Here is a 21675-nt window from a genome sequence, read left to right as displayed (position 1 = left end):
CATTCTGACATCTCTACACAGGTGTAAAGGGTAAATTTAGCGGTTTTCATACCTTATTTTATATCATACATCATGGTGCTTGTTCAAGTAAAAAGTCATCTTTTATCAACTGCAGATCGTGTTAAGCGGGCGGGGCCCTGCGGCATTAGCGCCACTTAGCCCCGCCCATAGCGAGACCGTTGGCACGCCCCCTTGAGGCCCAGACCTTTAGGCCAGCCTGTTCCAATGGCCTGCGAGGGGGCGGGGCCAACGATGGCGTTATGGTATGAAAACCGCTAAATTTACTCTTTACACCTGTGTAGAGATGTCAGAATGCACAAAGGAGGTGACAGTGTCACTTTAAGGAGGTAGTCTGGCCAGGACCCCTTTTTGCCCCATGCCTGGGACGGGTGTAAGTTAAAAAAAAAAAAAAAACATACACTAACCTCCCTGGCTCCCACCTGTTCTCCGCTGCTCTGGTCCCAGTTGTGTTGATGTTAATGCCTCTCGGCTACATTTAAACACCAACGCCAGGATGTTGGTATATAATTTGATCAAACCATATTGCCCCATGTACCACATGCTGGTGCCCTGGATCACGAGTCCCCTACACTAACTCCACACTGTGTCGGTCAGCAACCGCTAACCCCGCAAAGCGAGCACAAACAGGGAAGAGAGGCCACAGAATGGCCCTGCAACCCCAATGTCACACGACCAAACCCCAAGGGCCCCCCCCAAAGTGGCCACCAAGCAACACAAGTGTGAACAAGGTCTAACCACTCACCATTGCCCCTGCAATGGGAAGAATAGGAGGTACTTGCCATGTGTGCACAGGTGCTTCCTGCTGATTGGGGTCACATGGATCTTACAAGGAGGAGTGCTAACCGCTCAGAAAAGGAAGAAAAGTAAAATACGGACATGGTGAGAAGGAGCTGCTGCACCTCACACCTATGGCTGACACTAATGCCTCTCGGCTACATTTAAAAACCAACCAGGATGTTGGTATATCATTTGATCAAACCATATTGCCCCATGTACCACATGCAGGTCCCCTGGTTCAGTTATATTATATACCAACATCCTGGCGTTGGTATTTTACATGTAGCCATTAGTGTCATCCATAAGTGTGAGGTGCAGCAGCTCCTTCTCTCCATGTCTGTATAAGTATATGTACTGAGTAGTATAAGTAGTACTGAGAGGAAAGAAAATTTACCTGCAATATAAAATGATTCTTTATTAACAAATTCATTGTTACAGTTTCCTTTCCAGGTAGTCTGGTGGTCTGCAGGGGGGGAGACAACTAACTGTACATCCATCTGATATGCATCTTCATGCTGCCTATGATTCACTGGGGATCTATGTTATCAGGGGGCCACAAATACTTACAACGATGTAGACAGGTAATTCCCTGAGAACATCCTTCCTGTAAAATTTTACTCCCTGATCCATAATGTATATTATGTAATGGTCAGAGCATGTTATATATGTTATACAACCTAAATGCATTATGTCCAATAACCAAGGCCTTATATTTAGGGGGCAGGAACATCATAAATAACATCTGATGAGATCTGCAGTTTGTTCTCTAAAAAAGACATAACCAGCAGCTGCCATAATACAATTCAGACACCAGGTGGCAGCATCTCACAACTGTATTGCAGCGTATTGTTACGCAGGTGTACAGATCCATGAAGAGCGGCGACATCATAAGATCAGTGCTGGTAGATGCGACGCCACATGACGGAGGACGCCCATTTGTCTGGGGAATGTTGGCTAGAGTTCGGATCAGTCACATAATAAGGGTACAGTAACTTGCTTTTATCTTCACTGCGACTTCTTTTTAGGACTCCGACTTTTCCACATGACGTATGTCACAAAGACGCCTGATAGAAGAGATACAAGACTGTGATTATTGGATGTACACGGAGCAGCTCTGCTAGGTAACAAGTGGGGTGACTGCTGTGAAGTATAGGGTGAGTGCTGGTCAGGGCTCTGCCAGGGACAGGTCTGTGGTCTCTATCCATCATGGAGAACTGACTTTATTTAGTCTCTAACATTATGATAGACCCCTTTTCTATAGGACACCTAAGGCATGATGTGATTGAGATGATCTGGGGGTTACTGCCCTAACCTTTCCTACAGGACTTTCCCAAACCTTTCTCTTTCCTAACCTTTCCCTAACCTAATCCCACAGGACTCACCCATGAGGAGCAGCAGGATGAGCCCAGCCGTCAGGGGCAGCAGCACAGCGTACTCACGAGGAAGGAAGAAGGAATGGATCACATGCTCACTGTCAATGAATGGCTGGAAAGAAAGACAAACAGGAGACACCATTAACAATCACCGATTATCAACTCCCCGCACCCCAACATCACACTAGAGGGTTTCACTGAGTAATATGCACAATGAGTAATACTCCGTTCAGAATCCGACGCTCATCCCCGCGCTCCTGCTGCCCTCTCCGCAGGCTCCATTATATGCTCAGGTGGATTCCACTATCCGCCCAAAGAATTGACATGACATATCTTTGGGCGGACAGCGGAATTTACCAGAGCATATAATGGAGCCTGCGGAGAGGGCAGCAGGAGCGTGCGTGGAATGAGCGGCGGATTTTGAACAGAGTATTCAGTGAGAATTATACAGCGTGCATATACCCTTAGGGTATGTCCACACTACAGAATCCTGTCGGGTCACTCCCGCACATTTACGCCCATGCCATAGACTACATTCTATGGTCGGATGGCGGAATCCACCGGACCATAGAATAGAGTCCATGGGACGAGCGGAAATGCGTGGGGGCGAGCTGCGGAATCTGCCACTCTGGAGACTGAAAATGTATGTTGAATATGTTGCTTTAACCCCTTAAGGACCGGGACAATTTTTCCACCTAGAAACCCACATGAGCCCTTATTTTTTGCGCCACTAATTGTACTTTGCAATGACAGGCTGAATTTTTTCATAAAGTACACTGCAAAACCAGGAAAAAAAATAAATGTGTGGCGAATTTGGAAAAAAAACAAAAACGCATTTTGTTTATTTGGGGGGTATTGGTTTTTTTTTCGCCGTGGGGTAAAAATGACTTGTTATGCATGTTCCTCAAGTCGTTACGATTAAAACGATATGTAACTTGTATAACTTTTCTTTTATCTGATGGCCTGTAAAAAGTTCAAACCATTGTTAAATATATGTTCCTTAAAATCGCTCTATTCCCAGGCTTATAGCGCTTTTATTCTTCGGTCTATGGGGCTGAGTGAGGTGTCATTTTTTGCGCCATGATGCGTTCTTTCTATCGGTACCTTGATTGCGCATATGCAACTTTTTGATCGCTTTTTATTACAATTTTTGCACTTACGCCGTTTACCGTGCGAGATCAGGAATGTGATTAATTAATAGTTCGGGCGATTACGCACGTGGCGAAACCAAACATGTTTATTTATTTTTATTTATAACCTGGGAAAAGGGGGATGATTCAAACTTTTATTAGGGGAGGGGCTTATTGATAACAACACTTTATTTTTTTTTACACTTATACTAGAAGCCCCCCTGGGGTTAGGGTTATTCCCCCCTGGGGTTAGGGTTATTCCCCCCTGGGGTTAGGGTTATTCCCCCCTGGGGGACTTCTAGTATAAGTATACAGAACTCTCATTGAGATCTTTGCTGCATACTTATACAGCAAAGATCAATGAGATCGGCACTCCTTTTCTTTCGGCTGCTGCAGCCGAAAACAAACGAGTGCCGAGTCGGGATCAGCGCCATCTTGGCGGAGACCCCGGCCAGCACCAGACACGGACATCGCTCCTCCGGGACAACGTCCCAGGGGACTGATCTCCGCCACTAGACACCAGGGAAGTGCTGCATCCGGTAATCGGATGCAGCTGTCAACTTTGACAGCTGCATCTGATTACCTGATAAGCGGGCATGGCGATCGGACCGTGCCCGCTAATAGCCGCGCCCCTGGGCTACATGCGGCACCCGGGATCGTGGTGGTTCAGAGCTGGGTCGCTGTGCGGCCCCGTTCTGAAGCCCCTTACTGGCAATAGGGCATAAATTTACGCTCTTTGTCGTTAAGGGGTTATTAAAGTTCTGGTAAGTCTAGCTGCCTTCAGGAGACTGGACCTGGATTTCTGGTAAGTTCAGCTTTGTTTTACAGCATGATAAGAACTAAAAAAAAATAATGAATATACATTGCAAACTTGCTTTATATCACATCTATTGTTGATTTAGAAAGTTATAACGACAGGTACACTTTAAAAAAATAAAATAAAAAAAATAGGACTGCAGCACCGGGATCCCCGGCAGCAAACGGCTAAGGTAAAAAAGTAAAAGTGATGTATCCGATGGTAAATTCGCTTTAAACATCTGTACAACCTCAAATGTCAATGGATGTCATGGCTGTTAAGGTGTCACATGACCAGGATGGCCAATCAGAGCGCAGCGCTGTAACATGACTGATGAGATGTAAGATCCCTATGGCTGCACATATTGCAGATTTCTCAGTATGCTGGGACTTGTAGTGTACGTGCAGCAGGATGTCTGAGAATTCTGGGAGTTGTAGTCCACCAGCATTATGAGCACGGTCAGAGCCTCAGCCCACCATTGCATGCTGGGATATGTGGTGCATAACAGCTGGAGAACATGCATTATGCCTCCAAGGCATGCTGGGAGTTGTAGTTCTACACAGGACTCACCAGGCAGATGACCCACACAGTGTAATACAGGAACAATACAGTGCTGAACGCCACCAGCCCGGCCCCGGCCAGCCGGTCAATCCCTGTCGCCTGTAACAAGACACACACAGTCACCGATAACCGTATAACAGAGCAGGTAACGTCCTGCATCACCCTGATCAATGAGCTCCAACTTACCATGCTGCTACGTCACTCAATCCCACATACTTCCGGGTTGGCACGCTAGCCAATGAAAAGACGCGCTGGCCGCAATGGCTCTTGGAGATTGTAGTTCTGCCATCCGCACGTCATGACGCAAAGGGACGTGAGTTGGGAGGAACCAAAATTAAAACAGGCGGGGGAGGATTAAACCTCTCTAGGTTCGTGACATGGAAAACGTCGCGTTTTTTTTATTTTTTTTGTGCCTAAATAACGCTAGTCGCCAGGAGAAGTAACTAGGGGGATATAAGAGACATTACAAACAATGCGTTTGTCCTACCTGTGTAGATGCGGGTTCTATTTCTTGCGTTTCTGCATCATGAGGAGATTTATCAAACCTTTTGCAGAGGAGCAGTTGCCCATAGCAACCAGTCAGATTCCAGCTTTCATTTTTAAAAATGCCTGTGAGGAGTGAAAGCTGAAATCTGATTGGTTGCTATGGGCAACTGCTTCACTGGGTTTTCAAGAACATGAAGAAACACAACAAAAAAAATCAGAAAAACATGGCAGCTGTCTGCCAGAAACAGCACCTGTGTGTGTGTGTGTGTGTGTGTGTGTGTTATTCATGGTCCAGGGCTCCTCCTGCGCTCTGCTTTGCTTTTCCCCGGGTCCCACGCGTGGCAGCTTCAGAGCAGCCTGTCCTAGCTGACAGGCCGCTCAGCCAATCACTGGCCGGGACCGCCGCTGAGCTAAGACAGGCCGCTCTGAAGCTGGAGCACACTGGACCTGGGGAGAAGAGGATCGCAAGAGGAGCCCTGGACCATGGATAGGTAATATATGCAGTTTAAGCAAGGGCTGCAAGGACATCGGTAACGATGTCCCTGCAGCCCTTGTTAAACGATTATCGGGCCGTGTAATAGGCCCAGTAAACGAGCACCGATCTAGCAGATCAGCTCTCATTTACAGGTATTATTGGGCCGTGTAATAGTACCCTTAGGGTACAAACACACTTGCCGTATCCGCAGCGAGTTTCTCTCTGCGTATTCACAGCAAAACTCGCTGCGGATCCCAGCCCTGTGTACTCAGTGGCTGACCGCCCCGTTAACACTCCAGCCGCCGGAGACTATACGTCACCTGATCCCGGCACCGGCTTGCTTCGGGGCTCCCGACATCTTCACGGTCCGCTCAGCCAATCAGTGCGCTGCGGCGGGGCAGCGCACTGATTGGCCGATCGGGACGTGCCGGGAATCAGCGAAGGAAACCGGAGCCGGGATCAGGTGACGTATAGTCTCTGGCGGCCGGGGGGTTAACGTGGCGGGCTGCACATGTACATCCCCGCTGCGAGTTTGTCTGCCATTGAGTACACAGAGCCGTGATCCGCAGTGAGTTTTGCTGCGAATGCGCAGCGAGGAACTCGCTGCGGATACGGCAAGTGTGTTTGTACCCTTTGAGAAAAGCAGCTGTTTTTTTTTTGTTATCCTGGATAATCCCTTTAAGGCTTCCATCAGGCACAGTTTTGAGGCTTCGCTCAATCATATAGTTACTTTGATATCTGCAGCAGATCCTGTACGTGTGAACATGCCCATAAAGCAAAACTTCATACAGGGAAGTCGAAAGAGAAAAAAATTGGGCGAGAATTGCTAAAGTTTATTTTAGGGGCTTCTTAACTACAGATGTCAGGGGAAAGAAGGATCATGCATGTGTGATGTCCAGATGTCTGATCCAGGATATAAGGCCATAACTGATATGCATGCTCAACCCATCTGAGTGTGTATATGTACAGGAGTGTTAGGTAAATAAACACATATATACGTGAATGGGGGATAACTAACCGATGAGTGAGGACCCCCCGCCGATCACCAGGACAGAGGAGAAAGGAGCCGCACCATGCACTGGGTAGGGCCGCCATCATGGCTTCTCTCCAGTATTACAGCAGACAGCACATTTGGGGAATTTAAGTGCCAATCCAGGTTTCCTCAGGCGCAGGGACGGTCCTTTAGTTTCTCAGAATAGCCCGACGTGTTTCTCCAGTCACTACCCCATCATTATGTTTATTTCAGGTTGTAGACTACACTGATTCCCCTGTAATCTCAGGACCTGGCAGCGGCTCATCTCTCCTCCCTGTAATTGTACAAGAAGCTCACACGTTCCCTCTATGGAGGAGATGGAAATAGCCATGAGATGTGTCTGTGACACCGCACACATATATAACGGGCCGGGTGGTTTATATGTGTCTTGCGGCTCAGATACGGTTCCAGTGCCAGATGTTATCCACAGTCATGTTAATCCAAAGCAGGGGTAGGGAACCTTGGCTTTCCAGCTGTTGCAAAGCTACAACTCCCATCATGCGTGGACAGCCAAAGCTTTAGCTTTGGCTGTCCACGCATGATGAGAGTTGTAGTTTTGCAACAGCTGGAAAGCCAAGGTTCCTACCCCTCATCCAGAGAGGTGACATGAAGGGGAAACTCCGACTATAATCAAACAAAAGGACAATTGACCAAGTTGCCACTGTCGGCTTTTAGTGTTGAGCGAACCTGTCAAAATGTTCAGGATCAGCAACGTTATCCGAACCCGAACGCTCAGTGTTTGATCCTCCGCAGGTGCAGAACTTGGATGCAGCCCTAGAGCTGCCAGGAAAATATGGATGCAGCTATAAACCACAGGCCGTATCCACATTTTCCTGGCAGCCCTATGGCTGCATCCAAGTTCTGCACCCGCTGAGTGTTCAGGTTGGGAAAACATTGCTGATCCTGAACATTTTGACAGGTTCGCTGAACACTATCTGCTTTATCTGTGGGACAGAAGAGGCGGATGTGCTCACCCATCCAGATAGCATTCCGAGGTAAGAACAGAGCATCAAATGTGCCAACCCCTGATACCAGCTGCATGTGTCCCCATAACTATGTGCCAACCACATACACTCTATATGCATCACCTGCAAACATCCCTATAATAATGATGTAGCCACAGATGCCCTTATAGGTGCCTGCTGCAGATATCCCTATAATAATGTGCCCACCACATAAGCTCTTATAGATGCCAGCTGTACATATCCCTATAATAATGTGCCCACCACATAAGCTCTTATAGATGCCAGCTGTACATATCCCTATAATAATGTGCCCACCACATACGCGCTTATAGATGCCAGCTACAGATATTCCTATAATAATGTGCCCACCACATAAACCGTTATAGATGCCAGCTGTACACATCCCTACAATAATGTGCCCACCACATACTCTCTTATAGGCGCCAGCTACAGATATCCCTACAATAATGTGCCCACCACATACTCTCTTATAGGTGCCAGCTACAGATATTCCTATAATAATGTGCCCACCACATACTCTCTTATAGGTGCCAGCTACAGATATCCCTACAATAATGTGCCCACCACATACTCTCTTATAGGTGCCAGCTACAGATATTCCTATAATAATGTGCCCACCACATACTCTCTTATAGATGCCAGCTGTACATATCCCTATAATAATGTGCCCACCACCTAAACCCTTATAGGTGCCAGCTGCAGATAACCCCATAACAATGTGCCAGCCACTGAAGCCCACCTAAATATCAGTCAAGGACGTACCCATGGCATTTGCCATCTACAGAAGCCCCCTATTAATGCCATGAAAAATACCCATATAACACCTTGAGCTATAACAGACAATGCATGCCCACATATAAACCCGGCCACACTTATCCAGAGCTGCCCCCACACCTCCTCCCCCTGACACTATAGTGTTAATGTGGACTATTTGTCACCTAGGTGCTATAGATTCGCTCTACATGCGCTTGTCTTGATTCTCCATTATGGCCTCAGGATACTTTTTGCTTTTTTTATGCGTAGGACTAGTTTTTGGGGACCCCAATGGATGCATGAAAGTGAACCCCTGCAAGTGCCTGATGAAGGACGGCTCCGGGGTGGTTAATCTGGCTGCGTTAGGAGACATGGAGGGTTTTCTGATCCAGAACAGGAAGGTGCAACGTGAAGTGGAGGGGAAGAGCGTGGAGCAGTGGGTAACCTTCAGCCCCTGCAAACCTTTCAGTGAACCCATGGCCCTAACCAACTGCTCCCATGTGGCCGTGTGTGTGGTGTCCAGGTAATGTCACTTATATATAACTGTGATCAGCTGATCAGCGCTGAAAACCGCTGGCCTGGTCGCAATGTATCGGATAAATGTATGTATATGCCCAGAGCATGCCTTATTATAGAGAGACTTCCATAGTATTGTTTTAGGAAGCAGAGATCTGGAAAATATTAAGGTTGTCTGTTACTTATGCATTCGATTCCGCTTTTCTTACCTAACCTTCATCTACATAATGAGCTGAATGAAATCCGTAGCCTAAAATCTACATAAAATCTGCATAATAAAATTATGCATAATTAAAATCTGCATAATAAAATAAAACTACATTACATTCGCCGCATAAAATCTGCATAAAATCCTCAGCATTAAAGGGATACTCCAGAGGGGAAAATGTTTTTTTTAAATTAACTGGTATCAGATAGTTATACAGATTTTTATATTATTCCTAATTAAAGAAAAAAAAAACACACCTACACAATCCTTTCAGTACTCATCAGCTGCTGTATGCCCTGCAGGTATTATTTCCATTCTGGCATGGTGCTCTCTGCTTCCACCTCTGTCCATGTCAGGAACTGTCCAGATCGGTACAAATTTGCTCCTCCTCTGGACAGTTCCTGACACAGGTGGCAGCAGAGAGCACTGTCATTCTGAGATTTATAACTTCAATCTATATACCAGTCTGCAACCATTTTATTAATACCCTCCCCACCCCGAATACCCTTCTAAATCTACATAAAATTCATAGTATAAAATATACATAAAAGCCGCAGCATAAAATCAACAACATAAAATCCACAGCATTAAAGGACTACTCTGGGCAAAATGTATTTTTTAATATGTTATTACATAAGGAAAGTTAGACAAATTGTGCCAAAGGACGGGGCTGCTGGCACTTGTGATATAGTTATTCTTACAGTATAATTTCTCATACACTGCGCCCCTGCTGGACACTTCATAGGAATTACAACTGATTCGTGACATCACGTTTTTTTTAGGAGAATTGAAGCCTATCTGATCTACTAAATTGAGGGAAATAGCACTTTATGTGCATTTCCCATAATTAGTGTATTTTAGAAATAATATTTTAAAAATTGACTGGACTACTTCTCCTTTAAAGCCACAGTATCAAATCTGCCAAATTAAATCCTCGGTCTAAAAACTGCAGCATTAAACCGACAACTTAAAACCCACAGCATAAAATCCACAGTATAAAACCTGCAGTATAAAATCGACAACATAAAATCTACAGCATAGAATCCACAACGTAAAATCCACAACATAAAACCCACAACATGAAATCTACAGCATAAAATCCACAACATATATGCTACCTGTGAGTGTACCCTTATATCATGATTCTGGATTTTTCTTTGCAGAGAGGCAGAGGAGAGCGCCCCCCAGTACACAGGATTCGGGAAGCATGACGGCAATGAGTTTATTTACAGCAATGAAAGCAAAGTTTTGTCTGTCACATACAGAGGTAAGTGGTCACAGCAGTCAGCGACAACAAGCCAGGCTGCAGTGTAAAGCATGTAGGAAAGGATACACAGCTGTCTTTAGAGTGTTCCCCAACCTGGGGCTTTCCAGCTGCTGCAAAACCACAACTCCCAGCATGCCCTGCCAGTGCAACTAAACTGAAGAGAAAAAAAGCACTAAAGAAATAATGTCAGCTAAATGTTACCGAAATGTTCTCATAAAATTGCATCTCTACTCTGGTTATAAAATGAAGAGATAGCGACGACACAGACTTCATGGCGCCGTTGCCGCTCAACTGATTTGCAGCTGGTTCACTGCGTCTTTCCTGGAATCATTAGTGCTCATGATGTAGATACTGTCCAGCAGAGGGCGCTGTGCTACCACCAGAGACTTTATTGCATCATAGACCAAAGGTGAAGCCGAAGATAAGGAAGGTTAAAATGACGAGGTAGACGGGTAATTCTTAATAATTGCATTAAGGTTTATTACTGCTAAGGGCATTTCAGTTTTTTTTTTTGTTTTATAGATGAAACGGTTTAAAGGGATTATCCAAGATTAGAAAAAACATAACTACTTTCTTGCAAAAACAGCGCCACCCCTGTCCTCAGGTTGTGTGTAGTATTACAATACAGCTCCATTCACTTTAAAGAATCACTTAGTTGAGATGCATTGGTGACCCTGACTTTCTTCAAAAGCCTCAGAGAAAGAAGGAGGGTCAGAAGAAACGTGACGTCAGCTGATGCGAATGTCATTGAAGCACCAGAATGACACTGTGCCGCTGGAAACCGATCATCACTGGTAAGTATACATGCCAGCCAGCAGCAGGGTGAACTAAAGGAAAAAATAAATAGACTGCTACTTTAATAGAACTGAGCTGCAATACCACCCCCCAAACCAAGGACAAGCTGGAAGAAAGCGGCCATGTTTTACTAAGACGGGACAACCCCTTTAACAGAGAATATATAAAACATTGCATGGGTTGCAGAAAAAAGATCCAAGAACCCCTGGTGTCACTTTCTAGCTGTTACACGGCTGTGTGAATGAGCCCTTGAAGGGATTCTTCATTTTGAAAGATCCTTCCTGGTTAAAAGAATCTGTGAACAATAAACTGATCATAGAGTGATAGGACTCCTATAGATCAGTTGTAATTTGTAGGAAAACCCAGCAGTAAGCGGCCTATTCCACGGAGCGATAATCGGCCGATTATTGCTCCATGGAATAGAGACAACAATTAGCCCATGATCGTGTCATCGGCTGATCGTTTATTTAGGTTCAAACCAAAAATCATCGGGCACCGATCGCGCATCGCTACGTGGAATAGCGGTGCGCGGTCGGTGCCTGATGATTTCAAAAGCACCATACTTTACCTACACATGCTGCAGGTCTCCTCCTGCGCTCCTTCTTCCTCCCGGTCCCGCGCGCAGCAGCTTCAGAGCGGCCTGTCTTAACTGACAGACCGCTCAGCCAATCACTAACCAGGACCGACGCGGACAGTGATTGACTGAGCGGTCTGTCAGCTCTGACAGGCCGCACCAAAGCTGCTGCTGCGAGCGGGACCGGGAGGAAGAAGGAGCGCAGGAGAAGCCCTGCAACATGTTTAGGTAAGTATGGTGTTTCAAAGAAGGGCTGCAAGGACATCGGTTACGATGTCCCTGCAGCCCTCGCTAAACGATTATCACACTGTGGAATAGGCCCAGTAAACGAGCGCCGATCTAGCAGATCGGCGCTTGTTTACATTATTGATCAGGCCCCCATCGGCCCGTGGAATAGGACCCTAAGTGTTAATTTTCCCTGCAGTGCCACCACAGGAGAAATCAAGTATTACACAGTGTCCTTTCAAATCAATGGGCTGTCTGCGTAATGCAGGTCAAGTCTGGTCCTCCAGTTCGAGAGACAGTCTTCACTCCGTCCAAGGGTTGAGCATCCTAAGCAGGGGACAATACCTTTAATTAGATATTCCCATCTTATCCATAATATAGTAGGTAACAACATAATAGGTGGGAGTCCAACCGCTGTGACCTGCATCAATACTAGGAACATGGACAAAATTGTCCCAGGGGTGAATTGGTGCCACTGCTTTATTCATTCTCTAAGGCGCCATCAACAATTGGTAACGTTCAGTAGCCCTATAGAGAATGAACAGAGTGGTGGTCACACATGTGCACTGTGCACCTTTCATTCTGGGGACAAATTTTTAAATTTTTGGCAATTGGCAGGGGTCCCAGTGGTGGGATTGGGAAAATTTTATGAGAGGGAAATACCTCTTTAAAGCTTGTATAGGAGGGCATCAAAATAGAACCACTAGGCCAGTTTACATAATGTATTAAGCATTTGAGGTCATCATGGCTGATTTCTTATACCTGGAGGGGCAGACGTTATTCCGCCAGCCAGACAAGGTGGTAAACGACACAGGAATTGCTTTGTGCTTTGCTGAACATTAAGTTCCAGAGATGATCCGTGACTTGTAATTCCTTCAGATGCTGTAATGCAGGTTAAGACACGATTACCAGGATTTTTTTTTGGGTAAGTGTGTTCTGTCGCAAGTCTGAAAGAAAACAATGCCCGCCTGTCTGGTATTTAAAGGAGCTTATCCTATTACATGTACAGGAAACGGAGGGGGATATTGTGACAGTAATAGAGACTGAGATAGATGGGTGTCGACGCTTGGGCTTTTCAAAATGTCTGATGACTTCCGATAAATGTCTCGAAGATGGGTATAAATCTTTAGGCAAAGACTGAGCCGATGTGTATGGGCTTTAGTCATTGCCATGGCAGCAACTAACAAACCACACAGACGCTTCTCCCGTCACATCCCCCCCCCCCCCTCCCCGCACAGAAGCCTAAAAATCTGTATATATACAATACTGATCAGCCAAAAAATAAGAAATGTGAATCATCTGGTGACAATGGTGCCTGTCAGGGTGGGGTCACATACTAGGCAACAAGTAGCCAGTCAGCTCTTTAAGTTAATTTGTTAAAAGCCAAAAAATTGGAAAATATTACATAATAATAATAATAATAATAATAATAATAATAATAATAATAATAATTTTATGTGTAAGGATCTGACAAGGACCAGTGAAACTTTTTTATCTTTGTCATATGCAGATATAATAGTTAGGCCTTCTCTGTGACCCTATAAGCCTCCTCTGTGCCCCTAAATAGTTATGTTGACCTCAGGGAGATCAACCAAAACACCGCAGAAACACCGCAGAGACACCATCACGTGTCTCAACGTCAGTGTATTCTAGAACATTGCCAGAAATCTACTCCACACTGATGAGGGGCAAAAAACCCGAAACAGCTGTCTGTGGATGGATACCTTGCTTAGGTGGTTTCCTTAATTGGAGACATTCCTTGGCTTGGTTGTTCCTTCCCGGAGGAAGGTCTGGCTAGTTCACAGACGTCGAGACGTGTTGGTGTCTCTGCAGTGTTCTTTAGCATATTTGATTTCCCAGGGGGCAATGTTCTAGAATACAGTGACGTTGAGACACGTGATGGTGTCTCTGCGGTTTTTTTGGTTGATCTCCCTGAGGTCAACCAGCGTCCTTTTGCATGCACTTACTAGTCATTGTTCCCACTAGCCAGAAACCTACTCCACACTGATGAGGGGTAAAAACCCTGAAACAGCTGTCTGTGGATGGATACCTTGCTTAGGTGGTTTCCTTAATTGGAGACATTCCTTGGCTTGGTTGTTCCTTCCCTGAGGAAGGTCTGGCTAGTTCACTAACGTCGAGACATGTGATGGTGTTCTTTTGCATACCCAAATAGTTAAGCACCTCTGTGCAGCCCCCATATAATATTAAGCCCCTTTATGCCCCCATGTTTTAGTTAGGCCTCTATGTGTAGGTAGGCCCCTGAGTAGGTAGTATCCCCATGTAGGCATCCTCCTGTAGGTAACCCCCCCATAGTATCCCCCATGTACATAATCACCCCCAGTAGGACGTATACCCCAGTCACCCTTAAGTAGGTAGTATCTCTGTAGTATCTCTCTCATGTAGGCATCCCCCTGTAGGTAACCCCCCATAGTATTCCCCATGTACGTTAACACCCACAGTAGAACGTATCCCCCAGTCACCCTCAAGTACGTAGTATCTCTCTCTCTCTCTCATGTGGGCATGCCCTTAGATAGTTAACTCCTCCCACTCCAAGGTAATCTCCCTCTCCCTGTAGGTAGTATCCCCCATGTAGGCATCCTCATTCTGTAGCAAATAAAAATATACTTATTCAGCCATTGGTAATCAAATGTTGAACACTAAGGGTTCGGACGAACCCAAGTGTTCCTGAGGATCACACTTCTCTAGTCTTAAAGCGTAACTGTCATTTCAGGGTCATTTTTCTGAAAACATTAAATATCAACAGTACAAGCGATTTTAAGAAACTCTGTAATAGGTTTTATGTACTAAAAGAGTTTCCTTCTGTACTGAAAAAGCAATCTCCCAGCCTCCCCCCTCACATCAGATGAAGCAGGATTTCTGTGTCCATTATGTGGCTATGGAGAGGGGAGGGGCTGTTAGGAGTGACTGAGCACAGAGCAGTTCTGCACAGCACAACACCCTGCAATCTTCTCTCAGTAAGTTCATAGATAAGCACTGACCTTTCTGACACCTGAATTTAGCGGTTTAGCTGCCCAGAGAGTCTACAAACAGCTGACCTTCATATCACCTCTTCCTGCTCCCTCATCTCCCTCAGCCCCTCCCCCCTTCATAGGCTTACAATGGAGAGAGCAGAACCCGTCTTCACTGGCTTCTCTGTAATGAAGACGTGTTTGCCTGATAATGCACAGATAAGAAGTCAGGGGGGAGGCTGGGAGATTGCTTCTTGAGTACACAAGGAGGCTTTTTTGGCTGATGAAACCTATTACAGAGTTTCTTAAAATCGCTTATACTACTGATCTCTGCAATAAAAAAAAAAAAAACATGGCAGTTACGCTTTAATCAAAAAATGACTCCCTACCCTCAGAAATACAGCACCAAAGTCTTGACCACTAGGTGTCTCACTGCTTGTTGTTAGGCTCTGTCTGTCTCTAGTAACAGAGATTGTAGGACAGAACACCAGATGTGAGAGCAGGGCTTTGCATGTGGTATGTTTAGGAGAAGGGGAAATAAAGCTTGGACTGTGTACCTACAAGCTTAGTAAGTCTGCCTGCTGATGATCTACACTGAGCCTAAAAGGTAAATCAAAGCTTCCCTTTCATCTCTGACCACTAATAAAGTTTAGAGCAGCTGTCTGTTGTGTAAATATCAGTGTACCTGCTTCTGTATATCCATAGTGCTGCCCTGTAATCTCCCACTCCCAACCTTTCTTTAGCTTCTGAGCAGCAGCAACAGCTCAATGCTATTGTAACCCCTTCCTTGCTTTCTTCTTTCATTTCAAAAGCCAGTGCATCAGTAACCATCAGTGCCATCTATGTGTAAATCATCCCACAGCACATTGCCAGCCTGTTCCGTCTAGTGCCCTTTCATCAGCATAACAATGAGTTAGGCCAAAGAAGTAAGGGAAAGTGAGTCGTGTGCGTGCCCTTCTGGCAAACAACCCAGCTTTCCCCCTAAACATTTATAGCGTACGAAATAGCTGTGCCTCATGCAGGGGGCTCTCTGGAGCTCAAAACATAAATGAGAGAAATAAAATCACCTTCTCACCATTCTGAAGGGTTAGTCTAAGTGGGTTTAAAATCTTTAGAAAGGACGGGTACCCTTTAAGACCGCCTTCAATGCCTGTGGTCAGCTATCACTAAGTGTAGATTGTGAGGACACAATGTGTGCATTGTCTTCTGCATACAATAGGCTGAATCAGTGTAAGTCTCCCCTGGATATTGTGGTTGTGTGAGTTCTTGTAATGTGAATACATTGCGGAATCTCCCAGAAAAGCCTCTATTGTACAGCAACATAAAACCTGAAAGCTGATGTTAATGTATAGCAAGGATTCCTGATACAGCAGTATAGCAGTCCTGGATATCTGTCCCTTCACTACTATTACTGCAGCTTGCCTGGCATGGAGAAGGCTGGCACACCATAACACATTACCGGTCTACTCTGCTTTCTCCATTATAATAGCTACTTAGCCCAATTTAGCTACGTAACCTAATGATGAAGTCGGCCAGGGGGGAAGTAGCGCAGATTGTGGTGTTGTGTCACTAACACAGTAATGAGATTGCCAATGAATAGTAAAGGTCACTCTGACCCAGATCACATCGAATGACCTGTCTGTAGCTTCTCATTTCAGCACCTTATGGGCCCTATTCCACCGGACGATTATCGTTTGCATAATCGTTAACGATTAACGATCTCAAACGACCGCTATTGCGAAAGGCCTGAAAACGTTCACTCATTTCCATGGAACGATAATCGTTACTTATGATCGTAATTGCGATCGTTTTTCTTCCCTATTTATTCGCTATTGCGTTCATATCTATTGCGAACGACCGAACGATGTCTTATTCAATGCGAACGATTTGCGAACGAGCAACGATAAAAATAGGTCCAGGTCTTATAAAGCGATCAACGATTTCTCGTTCGGTCGTTAATCGTTAACTGCATTTCAACCGAACGATTATCGGTTAGATTCGACCGATTTAACGATAATCTGAACGATAATCGTCCGGTGGAATAGGGCCCTAAGACCACCAATAATGCACAGTACAATCAACATATATTAACTTGTGATAAACTACAACCTAAAGTACTCCGGGACATGCTCAGAGTTGGAGTTTTGCAGCAGCTGTAAAGAAACATGTCGGGGACTACTGCACTGTACATTTCTATATCTTAACAGTTCTATCAAGAATAATTACATCCTTGCACTTCAGTCACCATAAGGTCAACTATATACCCTACATCATCATTGTTATACCACAGCAGTCTTGGGTTTGTATTTGACCGCCATATTAGTGACATTACGGTAATATTTTTACTTTGGATACAACTGGTTAGTGAATATGTTCCTATGTAAACTTTTCTGCAATTGAATAGGAAATGCGCTATAAATGTCATAGATTTAGTTACACCTTCTATTGAGGAAAGACACTACAAATTATAGAGGGATTTAACTAGACGTTAAATCATATTATATAGTCAGTGTGCACCATTATTTCTGTACACTGATGTATTTTCTCCATAACTGAAATTCTGTACAGACTGGAAAAATGCAACAGAAATGCCGACGTGTTTTGAACGATTACAGTTCTTATTCATGGCATAAAAGTTATGCCATGAATAAGAACTGTAATTGTTCAAAACATGTCGGGTTTCTGTTGAGTTTTTAGTTGTGGCTTGTCCAAAATTTTTTACACGTTTCGGAGATTGTTCTTTTTGGGCCCTATTCCACTGGACGATTATCGTTTAGATTATCGTTAAATCGATCGAATCTAAACGATAATCGTTCGGTTGAAATGCAGTTAACGATTAACGACCAAACGAGAAATCGTTGATCGCTTTATAAGACCTGGACCTATTTTTATCGTTGCTCGTTCGCAAAACGTTCGCAAATCGTTTGCATTGAATAAGACATTGTTCGGTCGTTCGCAATAGATACGAACGCAATAGCGAATAAATAGCGAAGAAAAAACGATCGCAATTACGATCATAAGTAACGATTATCGTTCCATGGAAATGAGTGAACGTTTTCAGGTCTTTCGCAATAGCGGTCGTTTGAGATCGTTAATCGTTAACGATTATGCAAACGATAATCGTCCGGTGGAATAGGGCCCCTTACTCCTATTCTCCCATAATCACACTGTTACGATAAGAAATGATAGTGTAACATTAACTTGCATGTAATATCCAACAATTCTCTCTCCCCAGCCTCAGAGGAGAGTCCGTTGAGAGCGGTCGTTCACTATAACTGCAGCACAGTGTCTACGGTCACCTTCCCTGTGTTAGAGGATATCACTGAGGTTCTGGAGATCTCTGTGCAGAGTCCATGTGCTTGTCCCAGCAGCTGCCAGGCTGAAGACGTGGGCCCAGGGAACATCATCCTCATTATGTTTACGGTGTCACTGGCAGCCTACTTCTTGTTTGGTGAGTACCCAATATTATTGCTTAGTGATAAGGAAGGGTAAATGGAGGCGACTGATAACACGAAGAACACGATGGAAAAGGAGATGGTGAAGTCATGACAGGGCACTGGTGAATGTGCACTGAACTGGCTGGTACTGTGTAGAGATTATCGAACATCGGGAAAAGTTAGGTTCTATCGAACTCGAACCTTCCGCATTTGATTCCTAATGCCTTCCCGTTCCGTGGGGTAGGTGGAGACTGCCTAGGCTGTATCCCTGTTTTCCAGGCGGTACTCCGGCAGTCTCCACTTTCCCCACTGAACCCTGTGCTGGGGGGGATGAGACAGTACGGTACTATAGATAGCTTGTAGGGGGGGAGAGGTTACTTATACACTGGCTTTGCAAGGTGCTGTGTGAGCAGAAATGAAAGAAACAGCGCAGCAAGGAAAGCGTTACACTAAGCCCTGAGATGCTAATAGCGGGGGGGGGGGGGGGGTATAACATTAGATAAAGAGGGCAGCACTGTGTATATAGAGCAGGAACATGACAAGAAAGGGTACACTAGGTAGTGAGCTGCTAAAAGCAGGGGTGCACACCATTCGATACAGCAGGCGGCACTATGTACATACACCAGAAACATGGCAAGTAACGGTTGCACTGAGCACTGATACTGCTGCCTCCAAGATGGAAGCCTTAATTTTAGGGCAGCTCCTCTAGAGAATGACCACTAACTGCAGGTACACAGTCTTTCTCTCCTTCACACAGCACATGCTAAGCCCCACCCCCTACTTCCAGTGTTTTGTCTTTCTGTGACCATTACTGGAGATGGATAAAGTAAAGGGCTCCTGTCTTGTCACAGACAACCAGATATAGCAAGGCAGCCATTCAGTTGAATGTCCATCCCTGATCGGTGCTGGATCATGGGGAGAAGAGAGTCCTCTCTTACTGACAGTCATATGCCCCTCCATGCACTATTGAGTTTTTTTTCTCTGTATAGGTGCTTCTTCCCTGCGCTCCATGCAGACATCAGAAGAAAGTTATACCAACCCCGAACCTCATTTCTGGTGTGCGATTTGCTTGTGGTTTGGGAGAAATCGGGAACCCATCTTGACGGAAAACTATCATGATGACGACTCCATAGATTACTTTAGTGTATAAATGACGAACACTGCAGCTGCAATACCAGACTCGCCCATGGACGAGAGTGGCGCTGTTCTGGGGGGAAAAACATCATATTGGAAATGATCACCCGTCATGTAATGACTAATGATGAAATAAAATGGGTTATTGCTATAGATTACCTCTGTTACGGCCCCAGGTATCATGTGACCTAGACATGGCTGCCCCCTATGATAATTACAGCTTTGCCTTCCATGTCTATTGACGTCCTCGTAAACCACCCAGATTCTAATTGCCATATTGATAACCCCTTTACATTTGACTAATTTGTACATTGAGAGTAATGAACCTTAAACCGGTTGTTAAAAGAGATAGGTCATTATGGGGGCACTGCTATTGTGGCAATATACGGCACAGGTTTGGGCCTCGGGGAGCTGGATATGGCAGGGAGGCTGTGCGGATCACTCTGTTCTCCTATGGGTGCGGTGTGTGATAAGGATGTTATCACTGAGGTTGCTAACAACCAGAGGGCAGGGAGTACAACAAGCAGATGGGAGCAGCCTGTATTACAATATTAGCACAACAAATATGGCGGGTTTACATAGAGGGCGCTGTTCTACAGTAGAATAGCATATGTTATCTGATGTGGGTCAGGAGCCTGTGTGCTGATGTATATGCACTAGTGGTCTCCAGCTAGTGCACAACTACAACTCCTAGAGAGCCACAGTATCTCAGGGCATGCTGGTAGTTGTAGTTTTACAACAGCTAAAGAGCCATTGGTTAAATAATAGAGATGAGCGAATCTACAGTACAAGCAAAACGAATTGCTTCGATAGCTCGGCAATCCGCTCCTCAGCCTGCTGCCTTTGAAGTCCATGCCGCTCCTCCCCAAGTGCCTGGAAAAGCTGGATCCAGTTCTGGGAGAAGTTTCCCATGACTTGATCCAGCTTTTTTTTTTACCTGAGGAGGAGCGGCACAGACTTCAAAGGCAGCAGGCTGATGAGCAGATTGCCGAGCTAACAAAGTGATTTGCTTTGTTTGGGCTATGTTCACACAATGTAAGGTTCCATTTTGATCACGGGCGCTGTTTCCGATTTGAAACAACAGCCATGATTAATACGAACCTTACATTGTGCTACCCTTTATGGAATCTCGGACGGAGTGTATACACATAGTATACACTCAGGCCGGAATCCCTAGCGGTACTGCAAGACTGACATGTCTGTTTTCTGCGGCCACTATTCAATGAATAGCGGCTGCGGAGGACCTGTCAGTGCACACTATGGAGTGTGCGGCCGGGAATTCGGATGTGGGCGCACACTAATGCAAATTCAGCAGCAGTGAAGATCATCTGGTCAGTACTGCTGTACCGGCTGGGATGATCTTCTCTAACAAGGGCCGTTCCGTGACCCGACCGGGTCACAGAACGGCTGATGTCTTACTATGTGGGACCATGGCCTAATACTGTAAATTTAGTCCATATGTCTCCCGTAAAGCGTATCTCTAAATGCTGCTCAGCCATGATGGCTACATCCAGAATAGTGAAAGAATATAAAAAATAATGTAGAAAAAAATGATTAAAAAAAAATCTACATTTGGAAAATAAAAAAGATTAAGAAAATAATATATACTGTATCTGTTTTTCTTCAGTAAAGAAAAATGTATGTGACACGTTCCCTTTAAGTGGAGATTTATATTTCGCAGGATTGTCCTGAAACTGGCTCTTCCACTATTGCTGCCTCCAGCCTTAATACGCCCTCTAGTCTCCATCTGATACGTCCTATATTGTGGTGTACGCTATGTATCAGCTGGGACCAAGCCCTGTACACTACTCCCTGACATATATTCTAAACATAATTATATAACTGGGATGGACAGCATTAAGTACGCTATTAGACAAGCTACGTGACAAAGGCTGCCTAATAATTTCAATGAACTTTATGTAATGTCTAATTTCTCCAGTGGTGGGGCTGCAGGGGAGATTGACAATCTGATCATGTTACATCTAACAAAATAGTATTGTCCAAGAGGACAGCACCTTTAAGCAGCCCTATGGTGTCACCTTTATGTTGGCAGGACTTCTATTTGCAGGATCGGCAGGACTCTTTTTCTTTATCCCCAGTGGAAAACAAGATCACACATGTTGGGTTTTCTCCTGAGATAGCAGCTGCTCACAAATGTC

General features: G+C 45.1%; 2 protein-coding genes across 5 annotated transcripts; one reads left to right on the top strand and one right to left on the bottom strand.

Annotated features, from left to right (window-relative positions):
* Positions 1-1187: 1187 nt before the first annotated feature.
* DPM2 (dolichyl-phosphate mannosyltransferase subunit 2, regulatory) lies at positions 1188-4944 on the bottom strand. Of its 2 annotated transcripts, XM_069985873.1 has the most exons (4): positions 4845-4944; positions 4668-4757; positions 2181-2283; positions 1188-1862 (listed from the first exon to the last, which is right to left on the bottom strand). In XM_069985873.1, exons 1-4 carry the CDS (start codon positions 4845-4847, stop codon positions 1804-1806), a joined length of 255 nt encoding a protein of 84 aa, XP_069841974.1. In that variant the 5' UTR covers positions 4848-4944; the 3' UTR covers positions 1188-1803. The 2 variants fall into 2 exon arrangements, with proteins under 2 accessions (XP_069841974.1, XP_069841973.1); XM_069985872.1 differs by lacking the exon at positions 4845-4944 and having other exon boundaries at positions 4668-4817.
* Positions 4930-20325, top strand: LOC138802490 (uncharacterized). 3 transcript variants are annotated; one of them, XM_069985870.1, is made up of 5 exons: positions 4930-5026; positions 8662-8914; positions 10279-10382; positions 18181-18396; positions 19372-20325. In XM_069985870.1, the coding sequence occupies exons 2-5, from the start codon at positions 8691-8693 to the stop codon at positions 19530-19532; spliced, it is 705 nt and encodes a 234-aa protein (XP_069841971.1). In that variant the 5' UTR covers positions 4930-5026; positions 8662-8690; the 3' UTR covers positions 19533-20325. The 3 variants fall into 3 exon arrangements, with proteins under 3 accessions (XP_069841971.1, XP_069841972.1, XP_069841970.1); XM_069985871.1 differs by lacking the exon at positions 4930-5026 and adding an exon at positions 6273-6701; XM_069985869.1 differs by lacking the exon at positions 4930-5026 and adding an exon at positions 7577-7647.
* Positions 20326-21675: the final 1350 nt, after the last annotated feature.

This window comes from Dendropsophus ebraccatus, chromosome 10 (assembly GCF_027789765.1).
Source record: "Dendropsophus ebraccatus isolate aDenEbr1 chromosome 10, aDenEbr1.pat, whole genome shotgun sequence".
In the NCBI taxonomy this organism is placed as follows: domain Eukaryota; kingdom Metazoa; phylum Chordata; class Amphibia; order Anura; family Hylidae; genus Dendropsophus; species Dendropsophus ebraccatus.
Note: the sequence above shows the minus strand (reverse complement) of the source record. Positions and strands in the feature narration are given on the sequence as shown.